General features: G+C 48.7%; 1 protein-coding gene across 8 annotated transcripts in view; it reads right to left on the bottom strand.

The window, feature by feature from the left end:
• Positions 1–923: 923 nt before the first annotated feature.
• Positions 924–15,941, bottom strand: part of RASGEF1C (RasGEF domain family member 1C) — a 105,502-nt gene continuing 90,484 nt past the window's right edge. For all 8 annotated transcript variants that reach the window (XM_036848895.1, XM_036848889.1, XM_036848893.1 and 5 more), the window contains 7 exons: positions 15,827–15,929; positions 15,234–15,313; positions 15,056–15,151; positions 10,849–10,944; positions 8,690–8,813; positions 2,133–2,205; positions 924–1,636 (listed from right to left, as the gene is read on the bottom strand). In XM_036848895.1, the coding sequence (XP_036704790.1) occupies positions 1,612–1,636; positions 2,133–2,205; positions 8,690–8,813; positions 10,849–10,944; positions 15,056–15,151; positions 15,234–15,313; positions 15,827–15,929 (597 nt within the window). In that variant the 3' untranslated portion in view covers positions 924–1,611. The remainder of the gene's footprint in view (positions 1,637–2,132; positions 2,206–8,689; positions 8,814–10,848; positions 10,945–15,055; positions 15,152–15,233; positions 15,314–15,826; positions 15,930–15,941) is intronic.

Below are 15,941 nucleotides of genomic sequence, written 5' to 3'. Positions count from 1 at the left end.
CCCCTCAGGACTCCTTGGGTTTGGCACCAGGACCCCACCCCCACCCCTGTGGGGAGCTAGATATGGTGTGAGGCAGGGTGGGAGCCTGGGCTTGGCTGAAGCCCAGTTCCTGCTCTGCTACCCACTCCACTTCTCACCCTCTCTAGGGTCTCAGATGAAAAGGGGTGGGCTGGTCTGGTGCAGAGCAGATCCCATTCAACCCTAACGTGCAGTGTTCCCATGCCTCTGTCAGGCTGCAGGGCCCTTCTGGGGCCTTGCTGAGGTCCTGGGTTCATCAGGCAGAATTCCTCAAGTTGGGGGAGGCACCTGGGGTGCTGGTTGCTTTGTCTCTGCCTGTCCCTCAGGTGGGACCCAAGGCCACACTGCCAGGACAGCGGTGTCAGGTTCTAGCTGAAGGGGGCCTAGACTCTGAGAGTCCTGACATGGTCAGGAGCTGGCCAGGATGCATCAGTGCACCTTCAACACATCACTCTGCCCTCAGGCCCTGGCCAGGAATGGGGGTGTACATCACGCTCCCTGACTTCTTGGCTGGGTGACCTGGTCACTTGCCAGGTGGGGGCTCAGCAGCTCCACAGCCCCTCCGCTTCCTGGCCCAGAAACTTGGCTCAGTGTGTGAAGGGCTGGGTGAGAGCCCCAGGGGAGGAGCTTCATGGTGGGCTGAGGGTCCTCCCTGGATTCATCCCTCCTTGCCCAAACAAGAGAGACATCTGGCCTCACACAAGGCTGTCAGTATCCATTCACCGGAGCTTACCTAGCATCTACTGCACACCAGCTCCTTTTAGCAGGACACGGGGTCTATGGAGTGGAAATGGCCACCAAGTCCCCCTCCTGACCTGTGGTCACAGCATTCCTGGGCCTGAGCTGGGAAACTGCCCTGCATCCTGGCAGAAGCCCGCGGGTGAGAGACATGAAGTGGATGTGGATACGCAGGGTATACCAACGTGTTTATACCAACTCTAAAATTTACAATGTACTGTACACACTGTCAAGTCCGTGACTCAAATTTGTCCTGCTGACCAGCATCATAGTGGTCACCAGAAAGCTATCCCGATACCAGCAGGATGCAGAAAGGGGGTGCACGGGGCTGCAGAAACCAGCCCATCTCAAGGGGCAGGGTTAGGTCCATCAGTAGAATGGCAGGGGCCACTGGTGGGCTCTGGCCCTTCTCACGTCATGGTGGTGCTCGCTGGAGAGACAGAGGCTCCCAGGCCACCTGGAGACGGACTGGGTGTCTGTCTCCATGGCACGAGTCACCCACTCTCAGGAGTGACACTGCAGTCACCCGACCCCTTGGGTCATCGCCGAGGACAGACAGACTGACCAACAATGTGAGCACCACTGTCCTCAAGGCAGGGTCCCTGAGGCACGTGCCACCCCTGTGTTTGGAGGCTCTGGGCCCTTCCAGGGCTGAGGTTCCACAAAAGGTGGAGAAAGGTCTCCTGTGCTGTGTGGTCACTGTGACGGGCACCAGGCCACAGGGTCACGGTTTGCAAAGCAGCGAGGCACCAATGCCTCCTCCTCCCACTGGGCTGGCTGGGGCAGGGCGGCAGAAGGCTTCTGCCGGCTTCCTCTCCTCCTCCTCCTCCCCATCCTCCTCCAGCTCGGTGCTTTTCACGTCTTCCCCAGAATAGAAGACCTGCAGATTTAAACATGCCGAGCGAGGGTGGTGAGAGCCCGCTGGCCCGGCCCGTGGTTATACTCCCGCCCAGCCCCCCACCCCACAGGGGCGTGCGCAATCCTCTTGGCTCAGTCCTTAGAGCCCGCTGCTGCCTATCATTTCCAACCTCTGCTCGGCTGTGTTAACAGGCCGAACAAGCAGGAGGTGGTGTGTGTCTCACTTTCTGACATAAGAGTATGGACTGGTGTTCCAGGCCCTGGGGCACACATCTCAGCTGCCCATGGGGCAGCCTCCAGTCATGGGGGATCGTGGTTCCAGCCTCTTCTCCGTACCCCAGTGCTTAAGTTCCTTCCCCGCCTCTAAGACCCTGGTCTGACCTGCCCTTCCCCACGGAGGGGCTCCCAGGAGGCTGACAACCGGGTGTAGATGAAGTCCCTCCACTCTGTCTTGGCCCCAAGCGCCCCACCCGCTCCCTCCACCTGCCTCCCACACTTGTCTTGGCACAGAGACTCACCTTAGAGATTTCCACCTCTCTTTTTCTGTTTGGTTTTCTGGGCTCTCACTTTCATAAGAAGCCAAATAAAGACCTAGTCAGAAAATGAAGTGACATTATGCATTTATGAGCCATGACAATAACCTCTTCTACACCCAGAGTCTCACCTGCTTTTTGTTTTTAAATTAAATTGTTGTTGGGAGGTAACTGTAGATTCACAAGCAATTGTAAGAAATAATACAGGGAGATCTGTGTATATTTTACCCAGTTTCCCCCAATGGTAACCACTTGCCAGACTATAGGACAAGATCATCACCAGGATATTGGCGCCAACACAGTCAAGATATAGAACATTCCATCACCACAAAGATCCCTCATGCTACCCTTTTATAGCCACACACACTTCCCTCCCATCCCCACACCTCTCTTAACCCCTGGCCACTACTAATCTGTTCCCTGTGTCTATATTTTGTCATTTCAAGAATGTGATATAAATGGAATCACACAGTATGTAACCTTTTGGGATTGATTCTTTTCACACTGTAATTCTCTAGAGATTCATCCATGCTGTAGTGTGTGTCAGTGGGGTTCATTGCATTTTGTTGCTGAATAGTATTCCATACCATACTTTGTTTAACCATTCACCCACTGAAGGACATCTGTATTGTTTCCAGTGTTTGGCTGTGACAAATTAAGCTTCTGTAAACATTGGTGTATGAGTTTTTGTGCAAACATGTAAATTCATTTCTCTGGAATAAATATATGCCCAAGACTGTAATTGCTGAGTCACATAGTAGTTGCATACTTAATTTTATAAGAAACTCTTTGTCTGGTTCTACATCCTGAAGATTTTCTCTTGCTTCTTTTTTTCTAAAAGTTTTATAGTTTTACATTTTACATTCAAGCCTGTGATCTATTTTGAGTTTATTTTTGTATAAAGTGTGAGACTTAGGTTGAAGTTCATTTTTTGCCCTATGGATGTCCAAATGCACCTGCACCATTTGTTGCAAAGACTATCTTTCCTCCACTGAATTGCTTTTGCACCTTTGTCAAGAATCACTGGGCATATTTGTGTGGGTCTCTTTAGGGGTCCTCTATTCTGTTATATTGATCTATGTGTCTGTCCTGCAAACACCACACTGTCTTGAATACTGTAGCTATTCAAGCTATATTGGCCTTAATATTGGGTAGAGTGATTCCTCCTGTTTCATTCTTCTTTTTCAAACTTGTTTCAGCTATTTTAGTTCCTTTGCATTTTCATATAAACTTTAGAATAATTTTGTCTGTATCTATAAAAAATCTTCCTGGAATTTTGATAGGAATTGCATTAAATCTGTCCTGAAATTTGGAAAGGAGAACTGATATCTTTGCTATGTTGGAGTCTTCCAATTTATGGATGTCATGTCTCTCCATTTATTTAGATCTTTGATTTCTTTCATCAGCATTGTGTAGTTTTTAGCATACAAATTCTATACATGTTGTGTTAGATTTATACCTTAGCATTTCTTTTTTGATTGATTGTAAATGGTATTGTATTTTTAATTTCAGTGAACTCACATTCATTGTGAGTACATGGAAATAAAATGATTTTTGCTTGTTTATTTTGTATTCTGTGATGCTTGCTGAACTCATTTTTTTCTAGGAGTTTTTATGGATCCCTTGGGATTTTTTACATCTGCAAATAGGGGCAGTGTTAATTCCTTTCTGATATGTATGTCTTTTATTCCTTTTCTTGTCTTATTGCACTGACTAGGTCTTCCACCAATGTTGAATAAGAGTGGTGAGAGTAGACATCCTTGAGTTGTTACCAATCTTAGTGGGAAAGCATTCCATCTTTCACCATTAAATATGATGTTAGCGGAAGGGTTTTTGTAGATGCAATTTATCAAGTTGGTAAATTCCCTTCTATTCTTATTTTTCTGAGCGTTTTTTACCATGCACGGGTGTTGAAATTTGTCAAATGCTTTTTCTCCACTGATTGACACAATCTAGTTTTTTTTTGTTCTTTGACCTGTTAATATGGTGGATTATATTGGCTGATTTTCAAATATTGAATAGCCTTGCATTTCTGGAATAAGGCCACTCGGTCATGATATATGATTATCTTTATATTTTGCTGAATTATACTAGCTAATATTTTCTTAAGGATTTTTTGCATCTATATTCATGAGGGATTATCTGGGTAGAGTGTATTATCTGTACTGTCTTTGTCCAGTTTTGATATCATGATAATACTAGCTTCATAAAATAAACTGGGAAGTTCCCTCCTCTTCTTTTTTCTGAAGGAGATTGTGCAGAGTTGGTGTTACTTCATTAAATATTTGGTAGAATTCTCTAGTGTAACTATCTCGGCTCAGACATTTCATTTTGGGATGTTTTTAAATGAAAAATTCAATTTCCCTAATAGCTATAGGGCTATTCAAATTATCTATTTTATGTTGAGTTGTGGCAGTTCGTGTTTTTTGAACAATTGGTCCATTTCATCTAAATTGTCAAATTTACATGCATAGAGTTGTTCATAGTATTTTCTTACAAGTCTTTTGATGTTGGCAGAGTCTGTAGTGATACTCTGTTTCATTCCCGATACTAGTAGTTTCTATCTTCTCTCTCTTTTTCTTTGTCAAGAAGTTCTTTGCTAGAGGATGGAAATTTTATTGTGCTTTTCAAAGAACCAGCTCTTCAATTAACTTTTAAAAAATGTTCTGTTTTCTGTTTCATTGATTTCTGCTCTCTTGTGCTCTTATTTCCTTCTTTCTGCTGACTTCTGGTTTATTTTGCTCCTCTTTTTCTAGGTTCTGGGGGTGGGAACTTAGATGATTGATTTGAGGTGTTTCCTTTTTTTCTAATGTATGCATTACATGCTGTAAAATTCCCTCTCAGCCCTGCTTTAGCTGCACCCTGCAAATTTTGATAGCATTTTCATTTAGTTCAATTTTTAAAAAAATTTCCTGAGACTTCTTAACTCATGGATTATTTAGAATTGTGTTGTTTAGATTATAAGTGTTTGGAGATTTTCCTGTTATCTTATGTTATTGATTTCTAGTTTGATTCCACTGTGATCAGAGAACACATGCTGTATGATTTCAATTACTTTAATTTGTTGCACTTAGGATATGGTCTATCTTGGTATATGTTCTGTGGGCAAATGAAAAAAATGTGTATTCTGCTGTAGTTGTATGGAATATTCTATAAATGTCTATTAGATCCTGTTGTTTGATGGTATTGGTGAGTTCTGCTATGTCTTTGCTGATTTTCTGTCTAGTTGTTATATTAATTGTTAAGAGAGGGTGTTGAAATCTCTAAACTATAATTGTGGATCTATTTATTTCTCCTTTCAGTTCTATTGGGTTTTGCTTCATAAATATTGCAACTCTGTTGTTTGGTAGATACACATTTAGGATTGCTATATCTTCTTGGGAGACTGACAATTTTGTCATTACATAATGTCCCTCTCTGCCTCTGGAAATTTTCTTTCCTCTGAAGTATACTTTATCTGATATTATTATTGCCATTTCTGCTTTCTTTTGATTAATGTGTCCCCATCCTTTTATTTTTTAACCTGTCTACATCATTATATTTGAAATGAGTTTCATGTAGGCAGCATATAGTTGGGTCACATTTTTAATTTACTCTGCCAGTCTCTGTCTTTTACTTGGTGTATTTGGACCACTTACATTCAATATAAGTATTGATATGTTAGAGCTTAAGTCTGCCTATTTATTTATTTACTTATTTATTATTTTCTATTTGTTCTGTGTTTTGTTTTTCTTCTCTTTCTGTGGGTTACCTGAACAGTTTTTAGAATTCCATTTTGACTTATCTACAGTAAATTCCTAAAGGATATTTTCACTGGATGTAGAATTATGAGTTGGCAGTTGTTTTCTTTCAGCACCTGAAAAATGTGCCACTGCCTCTGGCTATGGTTTCTGATGGGGAACCTGATGTCATTTGAATTGTTTTTCTCCTATAGGTAAAGTATCATTTCTCTCTCAGTGTTTACAAGATTTGTTTCTTTTTCTTTAGTTGCCAGAAGTTTGACTATGATGAGTCTTGGTATGGGTTTCTTTGGGTTTATCCTGTTTGGGATTCACTCAACTCCTTGAATCTGTAGGTTTATGTCTTTTCCACATTTGGGGAATTTCCAGGCATTACTTCTTCAAGTACTTTTCAACCATACCCAGTTTGTCCTCTCCTTCCCAGACTCTGATGACATGAGTGTTAGATCTTTGGTTATAGTTCCACTGGTCCCTGGGGCTCTGGTACAGTCTATTTTTTTCTCTGTTGTTCAGATTGTATAATTTCTATTATCTTCCAGCTCACTGATTCTTTCCTCTGTCCTCTCCATTATGCTGTTGAACCCATCTGTTCAGTTTTTTATTTTAGTTATTGCACTTTTCAGTTCTAAAATTTCCATTTGGTTCTTCCTTATATCTCCTGTTTCTCTGCTGAGATTTTCTATATTTTCACTTGTTTCAGGGAGCCTGAGACTGACTGGATTGCCAGCATGCCCTGTCAGGGGAGGTCTGATGGAGCTGAGGGCAGGGCCAGGCTTTTGTCAGAGGCTTTTATCATCCCACTTGGGGCCCAATACATCTTAGGTCCCTTCTCTTGAATTTCTCAGCTCTTTGGGAGGGGGTAGAGGGAAGGATAGGAAGAAGAGAGGGTCAAAAGAGAAGGTGCTTCTCTCTAAGGGTATTCCAGAAGGGCCGGGATTTTATTTGCAAGTTCATAGCAGTCTGTCTGACTGGCACACAGCAGACTCTCTAGAAGTATTGTTGACTGAAGGAGTGAATGAAATGCCCCCACCCCACCTCTGCCCTTCCTGCCTCTAGACTCTCCCCACCTCTCTCCTAATGTGCCTTTGACACATTTTATTGCCCAAGTTCCACTGGGTAATGACAACAGTCATCATAATAACTAGTGTAGTAGGTTGAATAATGGGTCCCAGAGATATTTAGGTCCTAATCCCCTGAATATGCCCTTTTGGGACTTCACAGATGTGATTTAGTTAAGGATCTGGAGATGAGGAGATTATCTGGGTGGGCCCTAAATGCAATCACAGGTGTCCTTATAAGAGAGAAAGGGGGAGACGACTACAGAAGGCAATATGATGGTGGAAGCAGAGGCTGGAGTTAATGTACTTTGAAGATGGAAGAAGGAGCCACAAGCCAAGGAATTCAGGCAGCCATTAGAAGTCATAAAAGGCCAGGAAATGGATTCTCCCACCAGAGCCTCCAGAAATAACCAGCTCTGCCAACACCTCTATTTTAGCCCAGTGGAACTGATTTCAGACTTGCTAACTTCTATAATCATAAGAGGATCAATTTATGTTGTTCTGAGGTACCAAATTTGTGGTGATTTGCCACAGCACCAATAAGAAACTAATACAACTAGTATTGATAGAGTGCAGTCCTGTGGGCTTTGCTTGTGTCACGTCAATTAATTCTCACCATGGCCCTGGGAAGTAGTTTCTCACATTACCTCATTACCTACCCTTTATAGATGCAGTAGGTGAGGCTTAGAGAGGGTGAGAAAGCTGCCCAGGGTAACACAGCTTCTGGGGTGGAAGCAGCCAGGCTGGTTTATCCATCAGGCTGCTGAGCTTCTCATGTATGTGGGGTAGGGGAGACTCTAGATATGGATGAGACCCCCCCAAAATTACTGGCTCCAAAATATAAAAAATAAAACGGCAAAATTGAAAGTATTAACGATTCAGATGCAAGTCATTAAAAAGTCCTTCCCCCTAGTTTTTTATTTTTGGCAGAAAATGTTTTCCTGAGCATGGGTGTGGGTCCCTGTGTAAAATGCCTGCCATGACAAGGAGCCAGGCCTCCTGTGTGCTGAGCAGCGTTCTCCCAGGGTGGTACCAGGGCATCCTGCATCCAGAGAGCAGCTAACCATGGGGCCACTCTGCTCCCCACAGGGCTCATCAACTCAGCCAGATGACTGTTTGCTTCTCCAGCACTTTCTCTTCTGGAGGAGGGAGCTCCAGGAGTATGCTCATTTAACAAATTCATAAGCAAATCTGTTGTGTCTGACAAATGATCGGATGGAAATACTGACTATTTAAGGGGACAGACATCAACAGTGCTCTGGAGAAAGGGTGCCTCATTTCATGCTGGTGTGTATTACACATGAACACACACACATACACAGGTACACACTTACACACACAAACATGCGCATGCACACACCAGTTGTGGAAAGACCCACGGTCAGCCTAGTGCTTTGCCACCCCCACATGAGTCCTGGAAGGGCTGTTTTTATAATCATGCCCACTTTCCTGTTGAGGAAATTAGGGTCAGACATCGTTCAGATTTACAATGTCCAACGGCATCCAAACTGTGCCTGGGGGAAGCCTGGCCTTGGGGCCCAACCTGCAGCTCCTCAGACCCTGTCCTGTGCTCTGGGGGTAGCAACTATTCAGTTGGGGGATGCAGACTTCCCTGCTTCCTCGCAGAACTAGCACACATGTGGTGCATCCCTGCTCAGAGCAGGGGCCCTGAATGGTGATGTGACCAAGAGACCACCCACGAGTTCTGTGGCTGGGGGTCAGGGAGGCCATGGGGCCACCTTACCATCCTCGCTGAAGATGGGAGCAGTGTGCAGGTAGTGGGTGATGCTGGGGTCTTGCTCGAAGGGACACTCCACTTGTTTCCATGTGATGAACTCTCCTACTTGCTTGGCCAGCTCCAGAAATTTCTGCCAGGGACACAGAGACACAAAACGATGCACCCTGAGTGCCTGGAGGTCACCTGTGACAGTGGGGCCGGCCCTGGCCTGGTGTCTCTCGTCATCCCCAGTGAGGCCTGCCTCTAGGGTGGGCAAGGTGGGACATGGGGCAGAAAAGTGACGGAATCACCCATCAGGAAATCTGGACGTTTGTCACATCTCTTCACTCTCTCTGAAGAATTTGCCATGCCCAGCACCTAGGGTTCACCTGTCCCCCTTGTCATGGCGAGAGAGCAGCCTTGGGCTATGCCATCAGCAGGCAGTGCATTTAGCTAAAGGTGACTATTACTTTAGTTTCATTCTGTTTATTTTTGTGGTTGTCTCAACTAATGGCAAGCGATATATCCCTACTTACAGCAAGTTTGTTTATGTAGAGAATGAGGCAAATACATTTAAATAAATGTATTTAAGTAAAATTTAATTCATTTAAGTAGAATTTTAATTGAGTAAAATTTAAGTACATTTATTTAAGATTTTAAAAACTGCTAACTTAAAGCAGGATTTTAAATACAAAGCTGTGACTGGGTGAGAACCTCACTCTGTGGCATTCTTTGATCAGCCTTGGTGTCTGCCCCCAGTCCCCACTGCTCATGCCCCGGGACCTGGGGCCACATGAACACCCTGCCTTCTTGCCCCTCACTGCTCGCCCGCCCATCCTTCCGCCCAGGCCTTGATTCTGAGGACCAATTCAAGAAAGGCAAGAGACAGATTGTGTGTTGGGATCACCTGGAGAGTGAGCTCGCAGGCCCCCTTGGCCCCTGCAGTCTCTCCCAAGCCCAGCCTCTTCCATATCGCCTCCAGCCTGGACTGCCCCCTGGGATGCAGAGCCCAGGCAACCTGCTGGACTGGGCTTCCTCCAGCTATGCCGGCCCCTAGGGGTAACCAGGCCTGTGGGCAGCATGTGAAGGTCTGCTGGGGTGTCCATGTGAGGCCCCACAGCAGAGGCAGCTCCAGGCCAAAGGGCCCAGGCGTTCACTGTGGGCCCTGTCAGCAGGAGACACGTGCAGAGCCTTTGGCGGGCCATGCGGCATGTCCACTCCTCCTAGCCACTCTGTGTGGTCATGGTGGCAGCCCTGTTTCACAGAGGGAGAGACTGAGACTTGGACAGAGCGAGGGGCTGGTCCAGGACTGCTGCTCCTTGGAGTTGGATGCTGAGTGGGGCAAGCACTAGGGTAGGGCTGGCCCTCTCGCAGGAGAAGAGCCCCTTCTTTCCTGTGGATTGGGGGGGTACCACTGCTCATGGCATGCTCTGTCTGACTCAGTGACCATCTGCTGTCACTGTCCTGTGCCCTTGGGGCTCCTGGGCCCCATTCCTCCCCTTCCCTATGCCTAGCCCACCAGCCACTTCAAGACATACATGCTGGGTAAGCCTGTATGTGGGGTCGAGACATGGAGTGGATCAGCCTGGCCTTGCTTCTAAAGAGCTTGGGGACTTGGGTGCTGTGACTGAGGGATAATAGCCCCCTATAGAAGCGGCCTCTCTCCTCCTGTGAGGTCAAGGGGAACTTCCTGGAGGAGGGAACACTTGAGCTGACAGTGATGAGTGTCTGCAGAGGGAGAGGAAGTCTTTCTCTCCTTCTTCCCACTCTGCCTGACACTTCCTCCTGTTGCTAAGGGCTCCTCCTTTGGGAGGCCTCTCCTGACCGTGAACTGTGCCCCTGTGCAGCTCCTGTCACAGCACCGCGTCAGTTGTCACTGTGGGTCCTCAGGGCTGTCTTTCTCGCCAGCCTGGTGCTCCTTAAGGACTGAAAATGATGCCACTTCACCTGTGCTAGACACGAGGCCTGCACAGAGCGGGGGTCAATGTCTTCATGAGCCTCAGTCTCTTCCTATGGAAGATGTGGGGAGACCCCAATAATCCCACTCTGATGTTGGCTGCAAACTGCTGCACTCTGCCTCAGAGTCCTCCTTTAATCGCACCATTCGGGGCCAGAGCTCCTGCTCTGGGAGCTTTTATCAGCCTGCTTAACTAGGTGGCAGGCCCTCCAAGGCCCCTGGACCCTACCTCAAAGTTGACGTGTCCATTGGGGAGGCGGTTGGCACAGCCTTCGTTTAGGAAGTAGATGTCTTTGATGAGCAGGCTGAAGAAGGGGATGACGATCTGGAAGGGAGAGGGTGCAGATCAGCCCTCAGCTGGCCTCCCCACAGTGGCTGCATAGGAGAGAGGCAGCGTTGCCAGCAGCCACCTGCCCCAGGGACCTCAGATACAACACCAGGATGCAGAAGGTGGGAGAGACTTCCCACCTGGGCAAGGCTGGCCAGCCTCAGGGCTTCATGGGCCATAGGCTACTTAGTGTGTACCATGGGGAGCCATGTGGAAACCACAAAGAAAGGAGGCACAAACTGGGGCCAGACTGTTTCTTCCCAGGTCCCATCAGACCCCAGTGCAGTGCTGATTGAGCTCCTACTGTATACAATGCCATTCCCCCTCCTATTGGGGCTGGGTGAAAGATGCATAGTTTCAGTGGCCTTTGAACGTTTCTCCCATCGTCTGTTGGGAAAGGCCAGTGGGAGCTTCTCCCCAGAGTTCAGGGGTCCACAGACTTAGGTCTCCTGACTCATGTGCCCCAGGAGGAATGGTGTGTGCTGAGCACACTGTTAAATATAAGATAAAAATTTTAGAAAAGAATAAATATACTGAAATAGAAAAAAAAATTTTTTTAAAGTTTCTGTTTTATGAATCAAAAAATATGCTAATGGAATGTGAATTATCTGCTGTGAAATTCTGTGGCCTCTTTTAAAAATATACATTTAACAATTTGCCATTCTATGTCTTTCTTGATGCTAAAGATCTGATCCTGCTGCACTATGGTAAGGCTGAAAGCATCCCTACTCTGGTTCCTGAAGGGACAGGCTTATGCGCTCAGCCTGAGAAGGATGGGGTCTCTGTGTTTCACTGTCAGATGTCTTGTTTCTCCCTCCTTGTTCCATACCTGCTAACCCCTAGAGAAAGGAGTCCAACTGGTGACAGCTCAGACTACTCTTGGGGAACCAGCTGGGTCTACCTTGTGCTGTGGGTTGAACTGTGTCCCTCAAAAAATTATGTTCAAGGACTTCCCTGGTGGTGCAGTGGTTAAGAATCCGCCTGCCAATGCAGGGGACACAGGTTCGATCCCTGGTCCGGGAAGATCCCATATGACGCGGAGCAACTAAGCCCGTGTGCCAAAACTACTGAGCCTGTGCTCTAGAGCCTGCAAGCCACAACTGCTGAAGCCTACTGAAGCCAACTGCTACAGCTACTGAAGCCCACAGGCCTAGAGCCCGTGCTCCACAACAAGAGAAGCCCACGCACCACAACGAAGAGTAGCCCCCACTCGCCACAACTAGAGGAAGCCCGTGCGCAGCAACGAAGACCCAATGCAGCCAAAAATAGAAGAAAAAAAAAAGTTATGTTCATGTCCTAAACCCCCCAGCGCCTATGAATGGGAACTTATTTGGAGATAGCGTCTTTGCTATGGATGGAATCAAATGGAGATGAGGTCACATGGATTAGGTGGGCTGGTATTTTTATAAAAAGAGGGAAATTTGGACACACACTGGGTAGGTAGCCATGTGACAACGGAGACAGAGATGGGAGTGATGCGGCCACTAGCCAAGGAGTGCCTACGGCCATCAGAATCTGGAAGAGGCAAAGAAGGATCCTCCCCTAGAGCCTTTGGAGGGAGCATGGCCCTTCCAACCTTGATTTTGGCCTCTGGCCTCCAGAACTGTAAGAGAATACATTTCTGCTCTTCTAAGCTACCTAGTTTATGTGCTTTGTTATGTCAGCCCAGGAAACTAACACATCTGCTCTGCCCTTAGGCACATGTGGCCAGGCCAGCTAGGGCCGGCTTCTAGCCCATCACCCTTAGGACCGGGCACCAGGCCCTGACACTTCTGGCTCAGGGACTGCCTAGGTCATTTCCCATCCAAGCTGACAAGGGCTTTGATGCGAGGACCTGGGCACTGACCACTCGGCAGAGCATAGAAGCATGGATGGCTCAGCTGGGCAGGGCAGATGGGGAAACCAAGGTCCATAGAGTGGCAGGGCCTGGCACAAGGTCATCCAGCTAGTGATCACCAGGGCCAGGACCAGAGCCAGGTTTAGCAGGGTTTGTCCACAACTGAGAGGTTTCCTGGGATGCAGGACTTGTGGTACTAAACCTGGGGCAGTCCTAGGCAAACTGGGATGAACTGGTCACCCTAGATTTATGTCACTTCCACAAACATTTGCTCATGTCTTCTCTATGCTAGGTGCCAGGGCTTGGGGGACAGTGAGAGTGTGTCACACAAGTTCATTCCTGATCCCAGTATAGTGGGAGACAGTCAAGGGAACAACCTACAAAACAAGGAAGCCTCATCTTGGCTTCCCCCACGCTGGCTTTAGTCCCTTTCTGTGCTCCCAAAGAGTCTCCACTTATGCCCTTGTCACCGGGGCATCGGTGGTGGGCCTGAGTGCTTCACTGTGCTGAATGCTTCACATGAGATCGTGTTCCATCCTCATCACTGTCCTGTGAAATAGGGCTTTTATGACCCCACCTCACAGATGAGGAAGCTGAGACTCAGACAGGTTAAGTAACTCATAGAAGCTCACACAACAGTAAGTAGAGGATGCAGGATTAGGACTCTGCCCCAGAGCCCCTGTCCTGTCTTCTTCCTCACTGTGCCAGGAGGGAGGGTGGTCTCCATCCATCTCCCACCACCCACACTGGTGCTGAGTCCCTGGTCCAGTTCTTGTGCATGATGGCTGAATTGAGTTGGAATTGGGAGACCCACTGAGACGGGCAGGGGTGGGGATTAAGGGCCGTGGGACTCTGGGGACAGAGACGGCTCCTTAGGGGCCTGGTGCAGGTTTCCTGGTGGCAGGGCCATTGAAGTGGTCCTTTGGGTGGCAGCATTTCCCATGTGTGAGAATTTTTCACCACTTCTGTCTGTCCACATTACTGTAAACCTGGGCCCTTGAATTAAATTGGGAAATGGTGGTCAAGCGGCCCTCGTGCGGTGGGTGCTCAGTGAAGCGAGGGCATGCCCCTGCTGCCCTGGGACAGGCTCACCTGCCCCGGGACTTGAGGACATGCCTTGCTGAGTGCTGCACCCCCTGCACCAGGCTTCCCGGGACCCAGCATTGCTGAAGTGCTGACAGCCTGAACAGGAAGGGCCAGCTGGACAGGACATGGCCAACAGCGTGGCCCGGGTCTGCGCACAATCTGTGCTCTGCGGGGAGGAGGCTGGGAAGGCCTGGTGGATTGCACAAGTGCGCATATCTCAGCCTGCTCCCCAAACCTGACCACGTGTGCATCCAATACAATCACAGAGTGACTTTGAATTTCAAGAACAGCACCTGGTTCTATTATTCCTCAAGCTGGAAGCAACTTCCACAAACTATGGCGGGGCCCTGATTCCACCAATGTTCCTGCAAGAGACCAGACTGAAAAGGCGCAGCAAGTCTTGCTGTTTTCTCCCCACGGAGATAAACGACTCTAATCATCAAGCTGGTGACAGGTTTTAAGCCAGAGGATCATGGCAATCCCAGGGCCTGGGATGGTTTCTTGTATCGGAGGCCACTAGGAGAATTTGGAGGAGAAACAACATTGATCAGGACGAGCAAATGTCCTCCAAATGCAAATGTATAAGAACAAGACCTGTGACAATGCAGTTCTGTGGCAAGAAGCTTTGGTTTAGTCATTTCCAAAAACATAAGTGTGATCTGAGTCCACATCAGCGAAGGGATTGCCTTTAGAATAAGGAGGTGTAAGACCCTATGTACCTGGAACCACAATTTGATCTGAAGCAGAGGGACCCTGACAAATGGAGCTGTTCAGAGGACAAAGGGGCCCAAGAGGGGAGGGAACCGGAGACCACAGCATGGCGGGGCTGCTGACTCAGGAGGCGAGAGGGGGCGGGGCCTGGGGCTCCAAAGGACCAGTGGCTGGAAGAGGGAACGGCCTTACTCTGTGTGGCCCTCTGGAGAGGACAGCCCCAGGTGGCTGACACAACCCCACAAGGCAGCACTTGCTACCAGTTAGAGCTGCTTGGGGGTGGGTTGATCTGCTTGAGGAGGCGGTGAGTTCCCTATATTGGAGGCCTGCGAGCAAGGTGACATGACTCTCTATTATAGATGCTGTAGAAGGGCAGGGGATTGGACCAGGTGACCTTCAAGTCACCACCCCACCTGGGCCTAGGTGGTCTGGAGCAGGGAGGAGCTCTGAGGGCTGGGCAAGCCTCTGACCTACCTTCTCCCGGCTGCTGTGGGCGGTCAGGGAGCGGTGGGCTGCCCCGCGTAGGGCTGTTCTGTAGTTGCAGAAATTCCCTGTTGGGTCCATCTGGTGCTGGAAGGAGATGGGGAGGCATTTGGGCAACTGTGTCCTGGGGATGGCTGGTGGCACCCAGCAGCCCAGCAGCCTTGCTTACCTCGAGGATGAAAAACTTGGCTGTCTTCACTTTGGCCCAGGTCTTCTTCAGCCTTGAGACAGGACTCATGTTCATGCCAGCTGAAAGAGGGAAGGCTGAGCTGGGGACAGGGCCAGGCGGGGAGGGCTGTTCTGAGCTGCACAGTCCCTCTGTGAGGCCCGCAGCTGGCCTAGCCCCTCAGGCTGCACCCTGACCAGGGCTGATGTTTGTGCAGCCTCGACTTGCCAGATGGAGAGTGGGTGGGTGCTAATGGACACCGCGTCCAGGTAGGCCCGGCTTCTGTATGTGCAGGGCCCCTGTCCCAGTCCCCACCACGCTGGCCCTATACTGTGACCAGGGGCCTGCTTTGGGCCCCTGCTTTCCCTGGTTCTGGGGACACACTGCCAAGCTCTCATCAAGCACCCTGAAAGGGCTGGGCTTGCCTCAAAAGGGGCACCTCCCCAGGACCTTTGGGGTGGGGTGGGGGGAACATGGGCCCAGCCTGCACCCACCCCCTGCTCAGGTGGCTTGCACCCCACCCGCCTGGGCGCACCCACTCCACCCTCTCTGGGAGCACTTGCACCGGGGGCCCCAGGCCTGGCCGGCCCACTCACAGATGATGGCCATTAGGGAGTTGAAGTTGCCGATGTTGAAGCACTCACGGGCTACGTCGATGAAGAACTCAATCACCTGGGCCCTCTGTTTCTTCTTGGCCGGCTGGGGACAGGG

Source organism: Balaenoptera musculus, chromosome 3 (genome assembly GCF_009873245.2).
Source record: "Balaenoptera musculus isolate JJ_BM4_2016_0621 chromosome 3, mBalMus1.pri.v3, whole genome shotgun sequence".
In the NCBI taxonomy this organism is placed as follows: domain Eukaryota; kingdom Metazoa; phylum Chordata; class Mammalia; order Artiodactyla; family Balaenopteridae; genus Balaenoptera; species Balaenoptera musculus.
The sequence above is the reverse complement of the archived record's forward strand: the minus strand, read 5'-3'. Positions and strand labels throughout refer to the sequence as shown.